Source organism: Chelonia mydas, chromosome 10, assembly GCF_015237465.2.
Source record: "Chelonia mydas isolate rCheMyd1 chromosome 10, rCheMyd1.pri.v2, whole genome shotgun sequence".
NCBI lineage: Eukaryota > Metazoa > Chordata > Testudines > Cheloniidae > Chelonia > Chelonia mydas.
The window spans coordinates 20,743,109-20,764,251 of record NC_051250.2 but is presented as its reverse complement, the minus strand read 5'-3'; the positions used below and the strand labels follow the sequence as shown (position 1 = coordinate 20,764,251).

The window sequence follows — 21,143 nt, the reverse complement described above, 5'->3', positions numbered from 1 at the left end:
CGATGACTATATGAATTGATGACGTTAGCAGACTATAAATTGTTTTATTTAGCAATTACATTTTAAATTAATTGTAATGTAGGAACTATGTTTGGCAAAGGGATGTGGGTCTAATGGCAGCAGTTAATAACTTAGAACTGATCCTGACATCTCTTGCTTTTGCTGTTGAATGAGAGGAAAGTGGAATGGCGTACGTTAAGAATAGCAGGTACTTTTCCCAGTCTGTGTTTCAGTTTCAATGTTGTTAAACAATTTATTTTTTAAGTGTTTCCTCCTAAAGGATCCCCAAATCAAGCCACTTATTTAGTTGGCTAAATATGGGTTTGAGCCTATTTTTTTGAAATTTTTGTCTTTGATTTTTAAGGTCTTTTATCTGAAAAAACTGACTTGTTGTAGGTTGCCTAGAAATCAATGTAGCTACCATGGAAGGATGAAGTTCTGAGCTGACCTTAATAACATTTGAATCTGTAGTTCCAGGGGTGCTGAGCATGTTTCTACACTAGCCTTTTATTATATTTTAATTCCACTATTGCAGTTACACAACATAATAGTTGGAACTGTGGTAACCCTGGTTAGAGAGAGTTCTGGTGGAAATACAGTTCTCCTTGTTCTGCAGTACTATAGTGGTAGAATGTGTGGGTTTTTCATCATGAATTTAATAAAAACAAACCCACCCACTTGTATAATAAACAAGCTCCAGGACTTCAGGCAGCTACAAGTGAATGTTTTAATTGTGGATATTCATATATTCATAGATATTAAGGTCAGAAGGGACCATTATGATCATCTAGTCTGACCTCCTGCACAACGCAGGCCACCAAAACTCACCCACCCACTCCTGCGAGAAACCTCTCACCTATGTCTGAGCTACTGAAGTCCTCAAATGTATTAAAGCAAGGATAAAACTAAAAGGGGTAAGACAAAGGGCTTGTCTACACCACAGGTTACGTTGGTACAACTTATGTCGCTCAGGGATGTAAATAAGTTACACCGACCCAAACGCTGGTGTGTACAGCGCTGTGTCGGGAGAGCTTCAGTGCAGCTGCACCACGTAGTGCTTCTAGTGTAGACTAGCGCTTCTAGTGAAGACTAGTCAGACATACCTTAAAGAAGAGCATAAAAAGGAGAAACCCAGCTGCAGTAGTCCAAAACCAAACACTTGGAATGCAAGGAAATGTCTTTAGACAATCCAGGGCAGCAACAGTATACTTTTGAAAAGTTTGTACTGTAGTTTAGAGAAAAGTTAAGACACCCACATTCTCTTATCTGTAGCAGAATATGGTCTTAGCTATTCATGGATGAGTAATGAGAAATTTTTTCTTAGCCTGCTTTGCTATCTGTATTATCTAAGGTTTTTTTTGTGGTACCCATTACTGAGATATCTGAGGCACAAAAGTACAAAAAATTAACTGAAACTACAAAAATCCTGTTCTTTCCCCTCCATAAGTTTCTGGCCTTAAGCAGGGTTTTAGGGAAGCTGTACACATTTTAGTTTGCCTCCAGGCTCGTATATTTTTATTCTAGGCTTCAGTCAGGAGCCATTATGAACATCCTAAATTAAGGTTTCCATTTGACCCTTCTAATTCTCACTAATCACTTTGAGGTCCAATGTAAATGACCGAAGCTAGCAAATAAACAAACAAACAAAATAAACATGGGTACTGTTGCACAAAATACCATATTAATTTAAAAATGCAATTAAATTATTTATAATATTTTATGGTATACTAGTAAATGTTGTGTAGCATTTTGAGGAGGAAAAGCAGTTCAGTCATAGTAATATGAGATCTCCCTATAATGCCATATTGTGGTAGTGGGGAGAGCCTTTTGTAAGTCTAAATAGTACAACTAAAATGTATGAGAGCAGGCTTGAAAAAAATTGCCAGAGGATTAAAACTACCAGCCCAAAGTTCAAGTGGGGGTGGGAGGTTATGTGCCTGGACCTCACTGCCAATTGACCGTATGAGTTTGTCTACACTACAGTTAGACTCCTGGAGCTGGCCTGTGCCAGCTGACTTGGCCTTCAGGCTGCAGGGCTGTTTAATTGCAGTGTAGCTTCCAGGCTCAGGCTGGAAGCGCAGGCTCTAGGACCCAGTGAGGAGCGAGGGTCCCAGCCTGAGCCTAGGAAGGTTCCTGCCCAAGCCTCATGAGAGCAATTCAGCTGGCATGGGCCAGCCCAGAGCTGCTGGGAATGAGGAAAGAATGCTGCGATTCCTACTGGGTTGCTGTCCTGTATCCTATACAGGAGATGTGTCTCTAGCTAGCAAGAGCTTTGCACTAGCAAGTGAATTTTTCAAGCTTTCTCTAATAGGGTAAGAGCAAAAAGCATTTAACATAATAATTTAAGTGTATATTCCTCCTGACACCATAAAATGGTGTGTGCATTTTTTATTTAATTAAAAAGGCAATAATTGAAAATGAATCTCTTATGTTCCATGCTATTGAGCTATGTTGTAGTCCTGCAGTTTTAAGCAGCATTTGCTTTGTTGTTGGTACACTTTTTCTCTAGTCATCATACAGCCACGTGTCAGCATTGCATAATTAGAATAAATAAAAATGCTCTAATCTGTAGTAGGGAAATATTATGCTTGTGCTTACTCTATTAAAGTATTGTGCCTACTGTATTAAAGTGGCCTTCATTTAAAGAAAAAAGAATGAGGAGTACTTGTGGCATCTTAGAGACTAACAAATTTATTTGGGCATAAGCTTTCGTGGGCTAAAACCCACTTCATCAGATGCATGGAGTGGAAAATACAGTAGGAAGACACACACACACACACACACACACACACACACACACACACACACACACACACACACACACACACACACACACACACACACACACACACACAAAACATGAAAAGATGGGGGTTGCCTTACCAACTCTAATGAGACAAATCAATTAAAGTGGGCTATTATCAGCAGGTGAAAAAAATCACGTTTATAGTGGTAATCGGGATGGCACATTTCAAACAGTTGACAAGAAGATGTGAGTAACAATAGGGGGGAAAAATTAGCATGGGGAAATAGTTTTTAGTTTGTGTAATGACCCCCCATCGACTCCCAGTCTTTATTCAGGCCTAATTTGATGGTGTTCAGTATGCAAATTAATTCCAGTTCTGCAGTTTCTCGTTGGAGTCTGTTTTTGAAGTTTTTTGTTGTTGAAGAATTTAAAGAAAGTTACTCTTCACCTTCGTGTTGATAATACAGGGAAAATTTCCTTTCTCTTTAAGATTTTACTAATATTTCATTTTTTTCTTTAAGATGATGAAGGTCAATGGAAAGCCCCTTTCTACTTCATCCAAGGAGCGGATCCTCAGTTTGGACTGATGAAAGCCTGGGCAATTGGTGACTGTGACAATGGAGGTGATGAATGGGGAGAGGAGATCAAATTAACAGAGCAAGCTGTGCAAGCCATTAACCAGTTAAACCCCAAGCCCAAGTTCTTTGTACTGTGTGGTGACCTCATACATGGTATGCCAGGTAAGACTGTTAATGTACACTGGTAATCGTATTCCCATTTTCTTTTTTTAATTTTTAGATGTGATATATAATTACCTTAGCTTTACAGTCAGGCATAGTATTGTGTTCTCATGGATATGTACTTCTAAGCCCATACTTGAAGTAGTATTCTGACCTCTCCAGTTGACTTCCTGTGCCATTCATGCGTGCTAGCTCTGCCTCTGTTAGTAACTTCTTCCTGTGGCTTAGAGAAAATTTGCTGTTAGAATGAAATAAAAATTTTAAGAGGATATGTAAAAGTTCTTTCACCAAAAGTATTACTTTCATAAACAGTATAGGGACTCTAGCCAGGGGACACTCCAGAAACTAGCTATAATATGTCTGCTGCACTGTTGGAGGACTTCCAGTCACAAAATTAAATAATGCAGTAACTGAATATAAAACTGATATGTTGGATTTCACCTTGTATGGGTATTTCCGGAAAGTCATTAACATAAAAAGGCTCTTAAGCCTCTGAAAAGAATTTTGTCTACTCAGGACTCATGTCCATATAACCAGTTCTGTCATAAGTAGCCCTCTTGTTAAAAGTTTCAGAGGGACTAAGGACTGAATCGGCATAGACCCTGATCTATCCTCTCATCTCTAGACAGATCAGGTTCGGGCAGGACAGAATGTGGAAATTTGTACACTGTCACCCCTGGAAACTTCTTTTTGGTGGGGTGGGGGTTGGATAGTGGACTTTTCCAACCAGTATTATCTGTCTAGCACAGCGATACTCAGACTGGGTCTTGCAAACTGCAAGTGGCACGTTAATGTGTCTCCTGCAGCATGTGATATTAAAACGCTGTGTGATTTTATTATTAACCTGTCTAAGTTATTAACCAATCAGGATGCTTTTACTATTACTTTTTTTTTTTACTTACCCAATTGTAGTTAATAAATAATAATCCTTGCTCAGTCATTTTTGCTGTGAGAATATATACAGGTATAAAAAACTAAATATTTCCCCTGTCACACTGTTTAAATATGAATATATAATACTATAGTAAATGACACAATGAAGTCACACTACTGTGACTCTTTTGGGTAATGTGGATCGTTAATTTGACTCCTGAACCACTGCGGTCTGACTATCACCAGTCCGGCATCTTTAATGAGCATAGGGCTCTGATTTATCGTAAAACGTAAGAAACAAATTTGTCAGAGTATGGCAAATTGTTATCAAATAGTCATCTCAATTACAAAATACATTAATGTTAAACTGAACAGATTGTAGAGCTAAGAATGCTTATGTTCTGTATAGTGTATTTCTTATGCATTGTATAAATTTTGCCAGCAGCCTATTGCAATTTCCAAGTAGTAGCAGGAGAGAGCAGTTTCATTGGCCTTTCACCTTTGTCTCATCTCTTCTTTCTGGTGTAAAGATAACTAGTAACTATAGGTAGTACAGGTATATCTTGCTTTGATCCTAACAATCCATTGTTTAAAATGTAAACATTTTTCTTAAATCAAGGAAGCAATATTCTGCACATCCGCTTCATGATTATTAGGCACTTTATGGAGAGTTAAGGAAATAGTCTATTAAAGGAAAGTGTAGCTCCTACTAGAACAGCTCTTTCATTGCTTTACATTGCTGTTTACATGTGTTTAAGTTTATACGAACGATTTACTGACACTTTTTATAAATACATTTTATAGCCAGTAATTTGTCTTTCTGTCTAAACTGAAAAGAGACAAAGATGCTAAAGTAAATACTTCTTTGGCTAAGAGACACCGTGTGCAGGATTCTTTGGATGTTTGCCCAAAAGGTCATTCAGACTTGCTTGAAGCAGCAAGTGGAATGGAAACGCAATCAGAAAAATATTCTAGAAAAGTACAAAGAAAAGGATTCTGGTCTAATCATAAATGAATGAACATAAAAATATGGATGCCTTGGAGGAACTGAAATTTTTGGTGGGATCTTATATTTTTTTCTTAACATTTTCTTTCACTTATTTGTAGTAAGCTTTTGGAATAATCTTAAGTAAAAATTCTATGAAAAGGCCAAATGAATGGAATAATAAATCAAGTAAAAGAAGAAAATTTTGAAAACAAACCCAAATCCTAGAGAAGTCCTAATGAAACATTTACTGAAAATGTTTTGAAAAATGTGTGCGGAAACAAGTCCAGATGGTTGATGGATATTTTATTTCTTTTTTTTTTTTTAAGAGGCATTTTGCAATGAATCAAGATCTTGGTTCCTTAACAACTCATTTGCTGTGTTTTCTCCACCAAAATTTCAATTTCCTGACATTAGAATTAGAGATTTTATCTGACATTACCCTCTCTAATTTCCTTGTAATAACATTTGCTTCTAAGAAAACTTGAAAGTAGTGCAATCACATGCTGAGTTCCCTTTCTCACTTAAAGATTCAGATGGCTTCATTTGTTCCACTTTACCACAGAATTGGTAAAACTCTTTGTCAAACTTCCTCTTCTGACACACACGAGTCCTTGTAACACACTGTTTTGTTTCTTTTCTGCAGTCGTATGGTTTGGGTCAAGATTACAAAATAATATACCCTGTCACATGTCCATTGGCTCCTGTTATGCTTGGGATTTAATATTTTTTTAACCACGATTAAAAATCAGAGTGACATTCTTTTGTCATTCAGGGATGCCTTAATTAGACTGAAGTAAAGCTAAATCAGCAGCTGATTATGGAAATCACCATAGGAAGACTTGAATTGGTCTGTAAGTGCTTTCACTTTATGCCAAGAATGTGAAGTTGTAGGAAAACCTTCTCCAGCATTAAGGAGCAAAAGGCAAACTGCTTGAGAATTTAAGTATTTTTTTTTTTGTTATGAATAGTTAATTTTTTGATGTTTAAAAAATTACCTCCTTCCAAGTAACACATTTCTGCAGTGTATAATAATCAATAATCAGAGGTTTTAAAACTTAACTTTTTAAAAATTCATTCCAACAGATACTTCCACCGTAGGCTTAAAGTAAAAAACAGGGATATATCTATATAATGGGGAGTATACGCACATAGCTATGGCACCGTAGTTATGCTGACATAACCCCATAGTGTAGACACAGCCGACATCAACTTCAAGGGTTTTTTCCAACAGTGAGGAACATCACCTCCACAAGCAACTGTAGTGATGTCAGTGAAAATGTCAAGGTGTGGATTTTTCGTAGCCCTAAGCAACTTAGCTATGTCGACCTAAACTCTTAAGTGTAGATCAGACCTGGGACTGCTCATGTGTGTGAAGTTACTCACATGCATAAAGTGTTTGCAGTATTGGGGTCGAATACTATTTTTGTTGGGTTTTTTTCTTATCCTTTTAATACTTTCTGATTTCACTATTTTCATTACTGTTCAACACAAGATCATTTGGATCAACACTAATACATTTGTAGTGAAGTGGTACTGACTTCATTTCATGCTTTTCCTCAGTGGAGTTTTTCTAGTGATCTGTGTGTCAATTTGTTTAATCATTTTAGTTCCATAATGTATTGGGAGAAAAGGCTAAAAAAAAGTTTTCTCAATGGACATAAATCACCAAAGGCGTAAGAGGAGGCAATCCTTGATTTCAGTCTGACAGTACTGAATTTGGCCCATTACTATTTCTAATTGATATATCAAATTGATAAGAGCTCTCTAGTTCAGTTGTGGTTTTAAACTACGCTTAAGCTGACAAAAATAATGTTAATCAAAGAGTACTGCAGTTGTTTTCCCAGTATGGTTTTTGCTTAAGAATGACAGATTAAAGTTTGAATACATTTTTAGCATCCATTGACTTCATATTATTATCTGTGCTCTCTTGGATTGTATTTACATTTTTCTATGTTTAACTTCCATCTCAATCTGTTAAAAATAATAATAATAAAAAAACTACCCATCTTAAATACATTTTTAACTAGGAGGAACACATGAAGTATGTAGAGCTTTGACTATGACTGAATTATAAAGCACAGCAGATTTTTGGTTGAAATGATGTCAAGACCTTTGAACAGGGACTCCAAGAAGTCTCAGGATTCCAACAGCTAGGAGTGATGAATAGAATCCTGATCAGCCAAGCTAGGAAGCAATCAAGCAATACACTTGTTATCCATTACACATGCCATTAAAGGAGCTAAGTAATCAGTGCCAATGTCTCAGTATATAGATGCTGATTAAAACTGATTTATACTCAGAACATTATTTTGAAAAGTTTCTCTTGATTATGTAATGAGAAATAGTGTTACCAAGAATAGTTAACCTAGTATTGTGGCACTAAATCAAGAATTTTACAAAATATTGTTGCAGTATAAGGTGTTTCTAAAAATAACTTTTTCTACAAGCTCCTTAGATATTTATAACTAGATGTATTGTGATCATTGGAAACTTTTTTTCCTGAAGACTTCCATGTGTATATTAAGTCAGCATAATTTGGTATATCAAAAATGTTAACCAAGAAACCTCACAAAGGGTTAAGGGGCCACAGTCAATACTTGCACTGCTTAGTAAAGGAAGCAGAAACCAAATGCCAGTCTGCTAAAGGGAATTCTCCAAGTGTGGAGGAGTTCCCCAGAGCAGTGATACTCAGACTGAGGCTCCTGAGCCACAAATGGTTCGTTAATGTGTCTGAGGTGCTTTGCAGCACGTGGTATTAAAACAGTGTGATTTAATTAACAACCAATCAGGATGCTTTTACTATGTTATTAACCAATTGTAGTTGGTAAAATAATACTTGGTCAGTCATTTTGCTATGTGAATAATTATATATGTATAGTAAATGAAACAATGAATTCACACTACTGTGACTCCTTTGGGGAATGTTGATCGCTAATTTGGCTCCTGAATCACTGACATCTGAGTATCACTGCCCCAGAGGATGTAGAGACAGCATAGCTGGTTCCTTCATCTTTCTCTCTTTCCCCCTGACCCTGGTGCAGGGGCTGGAGTGCACTGTACTCTGCTAGCCTCGGATGACCTATGGTCCCTAGTGGACTTTTGTCCATTAGCACCAGTTAATGTCCCCTCTGGCTGCTTAATCTGGGCTGGGGAAGAGAGTCAGGAAGCCATAACTGGGTGTTGAGTCTCAGCTTTTCCTCTTCTTCCACCGTCCCAGGCTCCCCTGGGTGACATGGTGGGTTTGGGAACTATCCTTTTTTGTGGGAACCCTTAAGCTCAGGAAGAGTGAATGTAGCTCTTATCCTACACTCCCTGAGACTCCAACAGCCTGGCAAGTAAGCAGGCAGTGGAGCACTCAAAGTTACTTTTATCTCTCCCCTGCAGTGCAGCAAGTGGTCAGCTGGGGAGCTGCTGAGAAGCTACTGAAGAAAGGGATCAGCAAATGCTAGGAGTGATCTCACTCATGTGAGTGCTCCTTGGTCTACAGGGGAAGTGGTAGGAGGTGGTTGTGGAGGCAGTGGTTCTGGTAGTGAAACAGCTGATTCAAACACTTCCTTTGAAAAATCTCTGAGCACAGGTCACAAAGAACACGTTTTTCAACTTATAATCAGTTGCATGTTTTCTTCTCAACATGATTGTAGCTCACGAGGGCCATCTGTTGTACACAGTGGTCTAAAGAATATTACTGTTACAAATCCAATTCAGGGAAGCTCTTGAGCACATGCTTGACTTTAAGCCTGTGCTTAAGTACTTTCCTGAATACAGGCCAAACTCACTTGGATTATACTGTTGACAATTTGCTAGATGCTTACAGAAGTTATGGAGCCTAACATTTTGTGTCTGTGAAGGTGAGAGAGAACTGGACAACTGTTGATTACATGTGGTCCTCAGTGTAGACTGATTTAAACCAAAGCTATTTAAATCTGAGCAATTTTAATCATGATTTAAATCAACAATCAGGAAGCCTTGAATTAAATAACTGATTTTAATTGTGTTTTGCATTTGTACTTCAGTTCTTTTCCTAAAGAAAGATTGATTCTCATTGGTTGGTAACCATTAAACCATGCTGATGTGCAACTAAACATAGCATTGATACGAAATGTGGTGTTTCTTTTTGCCAGCCAGGAGGGTATGCTATACCTGAAAATATTTTTATTTAAGCAATTATATAGTTTCACTTACCTTTATTCAGATTCTAAATTTTAACTTTTTTATTATTGATTTCTTATTTACTGGATGATAAAGATTTTACTTCTGATTGATGTGTCTGTCTGAACTGTGTGCTCCTCTGCACTTGTCGGCTTTCCCCCAACCCTTAGTTTAAAAAAAACTTCTCTACACCCTTTTTTACATTTTACATGCCAGCAATCTAGTACCATTTTGCTTGAGATGGAGCCCATCCTTTCTGTATAGGCTCCTCCTTTCCCAAAAGGAAAGGTCCCAGATCCTAATAAACCTGAATCCCTCCTCAGAACACCATTGTCTCATCCATGCACTGAGACCCTGAAGTTCTGTCTAACTGACACTGTACATGGAACTGGAAGCATTTGAGAGAATGCTACCATGGAGATCCTGGACTTTACTCTTACCTGGCAACCTAAATTTGGCCTCGAGGATCTCTCTCCTACCTTTCCTTATGTCATTGGTACCTACGTGTACCACGACCACCGGCTCTTCTCCCGTACTGCCAATATGTCTGTCTAGATCAGCGATTCTCAACCTGCAGGACGCATGTGGCCCAATTAGCACACAGTTGCGGGCCAGCTCAACCGTGTGCTAAAGGCCATGGGCTGCCGGCAGTCCTGACTGCCCCCAGATCTCACACGGTGGAGTTCGGGGGGGTCCCTGCGCAGCAGGGTCTGGGGTGCAGGTCCCTGCCCCATGCCCAGCTCCTGTGGAGAGCTCAACTTTGTGGAGGGGTCTCTGGGCGGAGGGCGCTGAGCGTAGGTGTTTGTGGGGGGGCAGTTGGTGGGGGGCATTGTGGGTCTCAACCTGCGGCCCAGGTAACACTTTGTGGGCCGCATAAATAGGTTGAGAACCACTGGCCTAGATGTCTCAAGGGATCTGTAATCTTCACACCTGGTAGGCCAATCCCCATGTGGTTCTCTGAGGCCTTAAAAACCCAACTCCACTCCAGCTTGATCTTTTCTTTCCCTGAGACTTTCATTCTCCTCAGCAACGCCGAAGCTGGCTGACTAAAGCTGGGCCGCTCTGACTGTGTCCCTGGAAGTCTCATCTGTGTACTACTTTGTCTCCTGTAACTCCTCCAGTTCAGTCACTCCAAATTCAAGAGCCCATACTCTGTCTCTGAGGGAGATTAGCTGCTTGCACCAAACGCAGAGATATGCTACCTGCCCACAAGGCAGGTAATTGTATATGATGCATTCAGTGCATTTAACTGGATAGCCCTTGCTCTGCTGCTGGACTTTGACCTGCATTATTTTCACTCCTGTTGGGGTTTTTGTTTTGTTTTGTGTGTATGTGTGTTTGGGGAGGGGTGGGGAATGTTACTGGTCTTAGTTTAGAGAATCTTTATTAGGTATATCTAGCTCTCATTCTTCCTCTCTTAAACTTGCTTGCAAAACTCCCGTTTGTTGCTCTTGTTTGCTATCTTATGAGCTGGCTTTTTAAACCTCTGTCCTCTCTGAGTTAGCCCTTCCCGCTTGTAATCCTAAAGGGATTTGGGATCAAAGGATGGCAAACTAGAGCCTTGTTAGGAAGCTCTCAGTCTTGCTATGCTTAACAAACAGCCCCCCAAACAAACTACAATGTAAACTTCAATCAAGTAGTCACATGGCAAGCAAGCACACAACAACAGACAACAAGCTCACCCCAAGGGTCATGTAGTCACACCTCCTTCACCTGAAGAACTACCTCACAAAACTCCCGTTTGCTAGCTCTCTAGGACATTGTCCTTCAGGATATTAAAACTAGTAGATCTCTCACCTAGATTTTATTCATAGATTGGAAGTCAAGCTTTCCTGCTCTTTCAATACCTTATTTGTTTTTTAACTTTGAATGAACTAATTACTGAAGTAGTTGAATAAACTGAAATAAAGAAAATATTCTGTCTTCCTGCAGCGTTGTCTCTGCACCTGTCAAAAGCTGGTTTAGCACTTCAGCAAACTCTGGTTCCAGGTGTTTAGCCACTGACTTTTACCAATTCAGCGGTTTGACTTTCTTTAAAACTTATCACTATTCAGTATTACATTTTGTATAAGAATGGCCATACTGGATCAGACCAAAGGTCCATCTAGCCCAGTATTCTGTCTTCCAACAGTGGCCAATGCTAGTTGCCCCAAAGGGAATGAACAGAACAGGTAATCATCAAGTGATCAATCCCCTGTTGCCCATTCCCAGCTTCTGGGCTAGGGACACCATTCCTGGCTAATAGCAACTGATGGACCTATCTTCCATGAACTTATCTAATTCTTTTTTGAACCCTGTTATCATCTTGGCCTTCACAACATCCTCTGGCAAGGAGTTCCAGAGGTTGACTGTATGTTGAGTGAAGAAATACTTCCTTTTGTTTGTTTTAAACCAGCTGCCTGTTAATTTCATTTGGTGACCCCTAGTTCTTTCATTATGAGAAGGAGTAAATAAGGAAGTGTTATTTATTCCTTCTCCACACCAGTCATGATTTTATAGACCTCTGTCATATCCCCTCCACCCCCCCGCTTAGTTGTCTCTTTTTTCCAAGCTGAAAAGTCCCAGTTTTATTAATCTCTCCATATGGCAGCCATTCCATACCCCTAATAATTTTTGTTGCCCTCTTCTGAACCTTTTCCCATTCCAATATATATATATATATTTTTTTTTTAAATGGGGCGACCACATTTGCATGCAGTATTTCAGATGTGAGCATACCATGGATTTATATAGAGGCAATATGATATTTTCTGTCTTATTATCTATCCCTAATGATTCCCAACATTCTGTTAGCTTTTTAGACTGCTGCTGCACATTGAGTGGATGTTTTCAGAGAACTATCCACAATGATGCCAAGATCTTGAGTGGTAACAGCTAATTTAGACCCCATCATTTTATATGTATAGTTGGGATTAAGTTTTCCAATGTGCATTACTTTGCATTTATCAGTGTTGAATTTCATATGCCATTTTGTTGCCCAGTTACTCCGTTTTGAGAGATCCTTTTGTAGCTCTTCGCAGTCTGCTGTGGACTTACCTATCTTGAGTAGTTTTTGTATCATCTGCAAATTTTGCCACCTCACTGTTTACCCCTTTTCCAGATCATTTATGAATATGTTGAATAGGACTAGGCCCATTACAGACGTCTGCAGGACACCACTATTTACCTTTCTCCATTCTGAAAACTGACCATTTTTTTCCAATCCTTTGTTTCCTGTCTTTTAACCAGTTACCAATCCATGAGAGGACCTTCCCTCTTATCCCGTGACAGCTTACTTTGCTTAGGAGCCTTTGGTGAGGGACCTTGTCGAAGGCTTTCTGAAAATCTAAGTCCAGTATATCCACTGGATTCCCCCTTGTCCACATGCTTGTTGACCCCCCTCAAAGAATGTTAGATTGGTGAGGCATGATTTCCATTTGCAAAAACCATGTTGACTCTTCCCCAACAAATTATGTTCATCTATGTGTCTGACAATTTTGTTCTTTACTATAGTTTCAACCAGTTGGCCTGGTACTGAAGTCAGACTTACTAGCCTATAACTGCCAGGATCACCTCTGGAGCCCTTTTTAAAAATTGGCATCACATTATGTATTTAATCAAAATTATTTTAATACATTATAATTTAGCCTCAACATAGGTTGTCAATTTTAAATGTATTTATTTAAAAAAAACCCAAACCCTGTATTTAACTTACATTAAAAATTGTTTTTTAATTCATTTTTTTAAATCGATTTTTATCCATCCTGGTGGTCATATTATGGAAGAACCTGCATAATGCAATGCAATAAATAATATAGGACAAAATTTTGAGTCTCTTTAATGACATAGGCCAATGATTATATCTTAAATTCTCCAGGTGCAATGAGAGGTTCTGAAAATTTGGCTTTGGGTAATACCCATTGATTTCAAATCTAAGTAGCCTATTTGCCTCTGTTGGCAAATCCCACTGGACCTGCACCTTTAGGTGCCTAAGTACCTTTGACTGGCCCATAGCATCCAGTGCAAAGTGAATAAAAATAGGACTCTTGAATTTGATGGCTTTAGGGTTAATTTCTACTCTGGAAGTAGAAATTTTAAAATTTCTATCATCATATTGTTTGTTAATTTCTATTATAAAATTAATAAACAAATGTTAATATATAATGGGCAACCTTGTCAGGAGCTGTCAAGGTTCCTCCCCCACTCTGAACTCTAGGGTACAGATGTGGGGACCTGCATGAAAACCTCCTAAGCTTACTTTTACCAGCTTAGGTTAAAACTTCCCCAAGGTACAAATTAATTTTATCCTTTGTCCTTGGAATATCCACTGCCACCACCAAACTCTAACTGGGTTTACTGGGAAACGTAGTTTGGACACGTCTTTCCCCCCCAAATCCTCCCAACCCTTGCACCCCACTTCCTGGGAAAGGTTTGGTAAAAATCCTCACCAATTTGCATAGGTGACCACAGACCCAAACCCTTGGATCTGAGAACAATGAAAAAGCATTCAGTTTTCTTACAAGAAGACTTTTAATAGAAGTAAAGAATTCACCTCTGTAAAATCAGGATGGTAGATACCTTACAGGGTAATTAGATTCAAAACATAGAGAATCCCTCTAGGCAAAACCTTAAGTTACAAAAAAGACACACAGACAGAAATAGTCATTCTATTCAGCACAATTCTTTTCTCAGCCATTTAAAGAAATCATAATCTAACGCATACCTAGCTAGATTACTTACTAAAGTTCTAAGACTCCATTCCTGGTCTATCCGCGGCAAAAGCAGCATATAGACAGACACACAGACCCTTTGTTTCTCTCCCTCCTCCCAGCTTTTGAAAGTATCTTGTCTCTTCATTGGTCATGTGCCAGCGAGGTTACCTTTAGCTTCTTAACCCTTTACAGGTGAGAGGATTTTTCCTCTGGCCAGGAGGGATTTTAAAGGGGTTTACCCTTCCCTTTATATTTATGACAGGAGCTGACTTTTTTTGTCCACTAATGCACTTGCAGCATCCCTTGTCAGCTTCATAATATCAATGATGTTGCCATTTTGCAGTTACGTGGACACGGCATGTATGTCTTTGTCTGCACTCAAACCTACATCCTTCACTGAGGTGGTTTGGTTGAATCCCTAAGCTGTAAAAACACCAGTTCTGGAATCTAATTTTTGCATGGATCGAATAGCAAATGTGCCTTTTCTGGAACCCTGCTGCTGGGCACCTAGTACCTTCTCCACTTTGATGTGTCTAATTTGCATTATTAAATGGCCCAAAGAGGACTAGAATTGCCATCTAAGGTGAGAGAGAAGATGAAGTAAGTAAATTAATAAATAAATTGGAGATCTGAAAATCAGAACTGTTTAAAAGCTGAAACAGCTGAAAGGACACATTTCCAGTTAGCACTCTGATACCCTTTGCCATTCTGGGGGAGATGACTGATGGACAGGCTGTGATACTCTGTGTGCTGCATTTTGATGTAACATACAATACAGTGCTTCCCTCTTCATTTCATAACAGTAGTTTTATTTTGCCAACTGAAAATGGCTACCACAGACTAATATGTCAAATACAAAGAGCTGGATTCTTTGCTGGGGTAAATCAGCATAACTCCATTGAAGCTGAGAGGTCTACACTGGCTTGCACTACCTGAGAATCCGACCCCAAATCTTTTGTACAGCTGAGTTTCCTTGAAGAAACTTGCTTACATTCTGTAACTTCCTTATGACTATAACTTCCTTCCCTACTGCTTGTTATTAACTTGATATGCACCTTGTAATATAAATTGAATTTTTTAAGTCCACTGTATGATAGACTATTAGGGCAGGTGTTTAATTGTGTTTCATGAATTGTACTATTTATGGGTGAGTGTAAGTACATTCTGTGACCTCTTACATGCTTCAGTTATCTTCAACTCTAAATTAGATGTAGCTGTTAGAGACTAAATGAAACCAGTCTTGTCTAATAATGTCTATAATCGAAAAAATGAGTAGAACCTGATTAACTTGATCTGTTAGCAATGTGATAATGGACCAATGAACAAATGTTTATGCTTTCACCATTTTAGATCAATGCATTTGTAGTCATATGTTAATTAGAAAAAATTAAAATCACTAGAACTGGAAAGTATTATGGCACTTCAGCTTCATTGTGATTACATATGCTAATTGCTCTGGGTAAGTGAAGGACTAAATCCCTAATCTTTAATGTCTGCTCAAGTGCTGCTCAGGTCATAATGTGCTAAGTAATCTGACACTAGCATCTAGTTAGGCAAGCCCTAGTAGTAGGACTCTTCATTCTCTGCATATTTGTTCTCATTTTTAGTCTTGAATCCCTAGGTTGCTGAATTCAAGCCTAATTGTCATGCTGCTTCTTCTAACGCTTTTTTGAAAAAAAAATTTGGCTCTGCCTGAGGTGAATTGACCATAATGAGTATAACAAACTCCCTATTGGATGGCATGGATGGTCCTGTGGCTAGGGCACACGAGTGGTGATGGGGCATTGAAGGTTCTTTTGCCATAGATTTCCTGTGTCGTCTGGGGTTAGAGCATGAGTCTGGGAACTGGGAGATCTGGATTCCAGTCCTGGCTCTGCTAATTACTTCAAATGATCCCTTTTAATGTGTCCTCTTAGTTTAGGGGTCTAAACTAATTATTTGACACAGGCAGAAAATAGGAGGGTATGAGGTGCACCAGTGCCAAAGGTCCCTGTCATGGCAGGGAAATGATTGTGAGATATACCCAGATAATCCTGGCAAGTGACCTGCCCACCCGCTGCAAAGGAAGGTGAAAAACCCTAAGCTACTCTTAGCTCTATAGAATCCTAGAATATCAGGGTTGGAAGGGACTTCAGGAGGTCATCTAGTCCAACCCCCTGCTCAAAGCAGGACCAATCCCCAACTAAAGCATCCCAGCCAGGGCTTTGTCAAGCCTGACCTTAAAACCTCAAAGGAAGGAGATTCCACCTAGGTAACGCATTCCAGTGTTTCACCACCCTCCTAGTGAAAAAGTTTTTCCTAATATCCAACCTAAACCTCCCCCACAGCAACTTGAGACCATTACTCCTCGTTCTGTCGTCTGCTACCACTGAGAACAGTCTAGATCCATCCTCTTTGGAACCCCCTTTCATGTAGTTGAAAGCAGCTATCAAATCCCCCCTCATTCTTCTCTTCTGCAGACTAAACAATCCCAGTTCCCTCAACCTCTCCTCATAAATCATGTGTTCCAGTCCCCTAATCATTTTTGTTGCCCTCGGCTGGACCTTTTCCAATTTTTCCACATCCTTCTTGTCGTGTGGAGCCCAAAACTGGACACAGTACTCCAGATGAGGCCTCACCAATGTCAAATAGAGGGAAACAATCACGCCCCTTGATCTGCTGGCAGTGCCCCTACTTATACATCCCAAAATGCTATTGGCCTTCTTGACAACAAGGGCACACTGTTGACTCATATCCAGCTTCTCGTCCACTGTAACCCCTAGGTCCTTTTCTGCAGAACTGCTGCCTAGCCATTCCGTCCCTAGTCTGTAATGGTGCATGGGATTCTTCCATCCTAAGTGCGGGACTCTGCACTTGTCCTTGTTGAACCTCATCAGATTTCTTTTGGCCCAATCCTCTAATTTGTCTAGGGCCCTCTGTATCCTATCCCTACCCTCCAGCGTAGCTACCTCTCCTCCCTGTTTAGTGTCATCTGCAAACTTGCTAAGGGTGCAATCCACACCATCCTCCAGGTCATTAATGAAGATATTGAACAAAACTGGTCCGAGGACCGACCTTTGGGGCACTCCACTTGATACGGGCTGCCAACTAGACGTGGAGCCATTGATCACTACCCATTGAGCCCGACAATCTAGCCAGCTTTCTATCCACCTTATAGTCCATTCATCCAGCCCTTACTTCTTTAACTTGCTGGAAGAATACTGTGGGAGACCCTGTCAAAAGCTTTACTAAAGTGAAGGAACAACACATCCACTGCTTTCCCCTCATCCACAGAGCTCCAGTTTCTTCCCAGGAGTTCACATTGCTGTGGAGTTTTCAGCTTCAAAGAAGCTTTCTCTGAGGGAGGCACAGATTTCACTTTTTAAATCCACCTGCATAGGCCAATTCAATCCAGCCGCATGTTTTCTTTTTAAATTACTAAATTAGAAATGGAATACAGTTCCATGCCTTACTCTCCTGGCATATCTGATGGATACATTCTGGTTGCCTTTTTGTCTGTTAATAACACAGTCAAAGATAAAACTATATGCACCAGTGTCAGAGGACACTGCTGGAATGGTTAGCCCAAATCTGAATGAGTGAGTTTGATCAAGAAAACATTAAATAGAATTCTTTAGCTCTTTCTCAGAACTAAGCAAAATTGTCAGTTGTGTGTGGGCATTGGTGGTAGGGAGTATTTAACATAAATCTCCACTGCTGTCAAAATCCACTAATTTCCCTGAGTTATAGCATAGTATCAAATTATATATTACTACTAATAATATTATTTTGGCTTTCTATTTAGGTTATCGTCTTACGGTTTGTGTACATGTGAAATGTAATGCTTGTGCAGAGTGCTAGATTTGTAGTCTAGAGAGGCTAACAGCTTCTGTTTATCCACAGAAGAGATACAGCCTAAGTAACTGCTATGCAAGCTTCGCCATGCTTTTCCCTCCAGCATGCCTCTACTGTGACCTGGAAGGCAACACCTCTGGTAGTGAGAGAGTAGCTCATTCTCCACAGTCAATTCAGTTCTCTTCTGAAATTTGTGATAATGTGGATCACTGTCCACTGGAAACGTGACTAACCCCAAAGATTTAATGGATGTTGGGTGATGTTTGCACTAAGAGCAATAAACTGTGGCACAGAAAGGCAATTCTTCACTTTCAAACTGTAAAAAAATGCTCAATGTGTACATAGAGCAGGAGGTTGTGCTTAGAAAAATAATAGATGTGTGTAACTTAAAATTGGAAAGGAGAGAAAAGCCTGCAACAGCTGCTTAGTAAAGAGGCAGTTAGAGGTAGTTTGTGTGTGTCATTTATGTATTTGTGCATGTGTTTATAGACTGCATATACAATTTTCAAAAAACTAATGATACCTTGATCACTTTGCCTGTATGTTTAATTCCTTTCACAAAGCTTTGTCTATGCTTTGTCTTTTTAAAATAATAAAAATTTGTTCAATAAAAGATTAAAAGCTCTTCGGGGCAAGTCCTGTATCATGGTCTTTGTAAAACACTTAGCGTGATGGGGGTCTCCAATCCTTTGGGCATAGGTGTAATACAAATAATAATTGTAATTGCATGTTGATAAACTAATATCTCCTCGCATCACCTCTACCAGCACCAATCTGGGCTGACTCTTGAACTGCAATGCTAAGTGAAAGATTCTCTGTAAGTGACTGTTACTGCATTTCTTTTTATAGCTGATAAATTCTTAATGTTCTTATTAATCTCAGCCACATTTAATCAACTTCTGGTTTAAAAAAAAATTAATTACCGGTAACTTCTAGTTTCTTTTGTAGCTCTTTTCACTTGTATTTTATAATTTCCAGAAGAAGAAGAAACTCCAGAGAGCTGGCCATGTTACCCTTCTAGGATAGGGCTGCTTTGTGCTATTCCGGGCCTTTTAGGCAGGTCTGGTTACTGGAAAATTTCTCCCACCTAGGGGATTCTTAGGCACCATAGAGCTGATTCTACACCATCCTCCCTGTGACACTAAGAGCCCTTCAGTGCTGACTGGCAAAGGGTTCACTGTCATGTAGCAGCAACTTCTGTCAGGCCTGAGAAACACAGTACACCTAACACATGATTGTCTTGGTATTTATCTATAAAGAATGCAGTGTCTGGTATCAAATGAGAACTTGTATCGGTCATCATAATCATTGTGTGATGTATGCAAGGTAACAATTAAGTTGTATGTATGTATTAAAATTATGCTCAAGCCATATAACCGGGAAGAGTTGATAAACAAGTTTGTCCCAGAGAAAGAAATGTTGATATACCCGTTTGCCTAGGTCTCGAATGTAAATGGAGTAGGGTAAGCCAAAGTCAGTACGAATTATATTTGCATCTGAAGTCAACAGGAAAAGCAAATCACGTAGAGGATGAGAAAAGGGGCCATGGTGCTAGCGTTCTGGGGAACAAATAATACTTTTTTCAGAGGTTTACCGGACTAAAGGGAGAAGGGGAAAAAACACCTTTTGGTTATCCATCGATGAGGGAACAAAGAGGTCAGTCTCTCTTGTGTCCCTGAAGGGTGGATCTCCAGCCATGGGAGTTGGTGATAGAGGTGACTTTAGGTGAGAAACTGCCTTAGACAGGACTGTAGCTGGTTAAGTTGAATTTTAGTTACTAGAAATTGTAATATTTTTGTTTTATTGTTACCATTTTCTGTTTCTATTATCTTTGCTTATCACTTTTCACTTTTAATAAAATTATTCTTGGTTTTACTATAAATTCATCTCGGGCTGTAATATTATAGGAAAGTATAAATCCTTAGCTGATAGGCTGGTTTGTATATTGTCTCTTTAGAGACAGCATACCTGGTACTTTCTGATGTTGTCCAGTGATGGGATGGATGCTGCAGAAGAATCCTCTTCCGGGGGGCTCAGGGTATTGGAGTGCAATGCAAAGTAAGGGCTGGCAAAGTCCCATTTGTTTGGCTAACAAACTGGGGTGGCAGGGAGTTGTCACTCAGTTTAGCACCAGCAAATCTCTCTTGCTAAGGCAGTGGCATAACAAGGTGACTTACAGTTCTGAATGCCCAGACAAAGGGTCACACTCCCTTCTTCCTTGGTGGTGGTGGAGGTGGTGTGGCCAGGGCATCCCTTCATCCTACCAACCCCTGACGTCTTGAATTGCTCTTGCAGTGGTCAGGTGTTAGAGCTGACATAGATTAGACAGGCTCTAGGCTGCTATTGGTAAACCTGATGCCCAAATGACCCCAGAATCAGGAAGTGGTAAGGTGACTTAAAGCCACCTTTGTGCCCTGCTGCCTCAGATATGGTTTTATGTATTGCTATATCCTTTTGAAGTATTATTCATTTAGGCCTGATGCCCATCATATTTAAAGGAGAGATTCCCTCCCTCCTACCAAAGGATATTGGGACATTTTGTGGCATTTCCAAGATTTTAGTGGTTGAGATAGTGTAGTAGGAGAAGTCCCGAAGGAAAGACCACAACTTTGCAGAGCAAAGAGCATTGCAGTAGGATTTTTGACATTTCAGATGAAATGAAGGGTATGGGGTTAACTACACTTAAATATGTTAGGGTCACATCATTACTGTATGATTTCCTTTATTCAAGTCTAAAAGTTAGGAAAGTATCTTTGATTGCCATATGTATTAAGTAAGTTGACTTTCTGGTGGAATATACATTTTGCTTGCTTTCATTTGCTATTGTGTGCTTTCTCGGTGTGATCTTCTGTTTACATACCTGCCAAGATATCTTTCAGATCCTTAGCATGCTAAATGCAATGAGTAGGTTCAGCCCAGTAAAAATGACAGAAATTGATATTTCTTCAGACATTTAAAAACGAGTTGTAGTTTTAGAGAACAGAGGGGCAGCTGGGGAGAATTAAGCTGGAACTGTCAAGTTTAAACAAAGCTGCCCAATTCTGGACAGGATAGTAATAGAAAACATGAGGGATTGTTATCAACCATGACATCTTATTAAAACATGTGCAGTGGGATGTTCT

At 39.5% G+C, this 21,143-nt stretch overlaps 1 protein-coding gene across 4 annotated transcripts in view; it reads left to right on the top strand.

The window, feature by feature from the left end:
- CPPED1 (calcineurin like phosphoesterase domain containing 1) overlaps positions 1-21,143 on the top strand; it is a 91,601-nt gene that overhangs the window by 22,005 nt on the left and 48,453 nt on the right. For all 4 annotated transcript variants that reach the window (XM_043523244.1, XM_037910843.2, XM_037910841.2 and 1 more), the window contains exon 2: positions 3,268-3,486. In XM_043523244.1, the coding sequence (XP_043379179.1) occupies positions 3,333-3,486 (154 nt within the window). In that variant the 5' untranslated portion in view covers positions 3,268-3,332. The remainder of the gene's footprint in view (positions 1-3,267; positions 3,487-21,143) is intronic.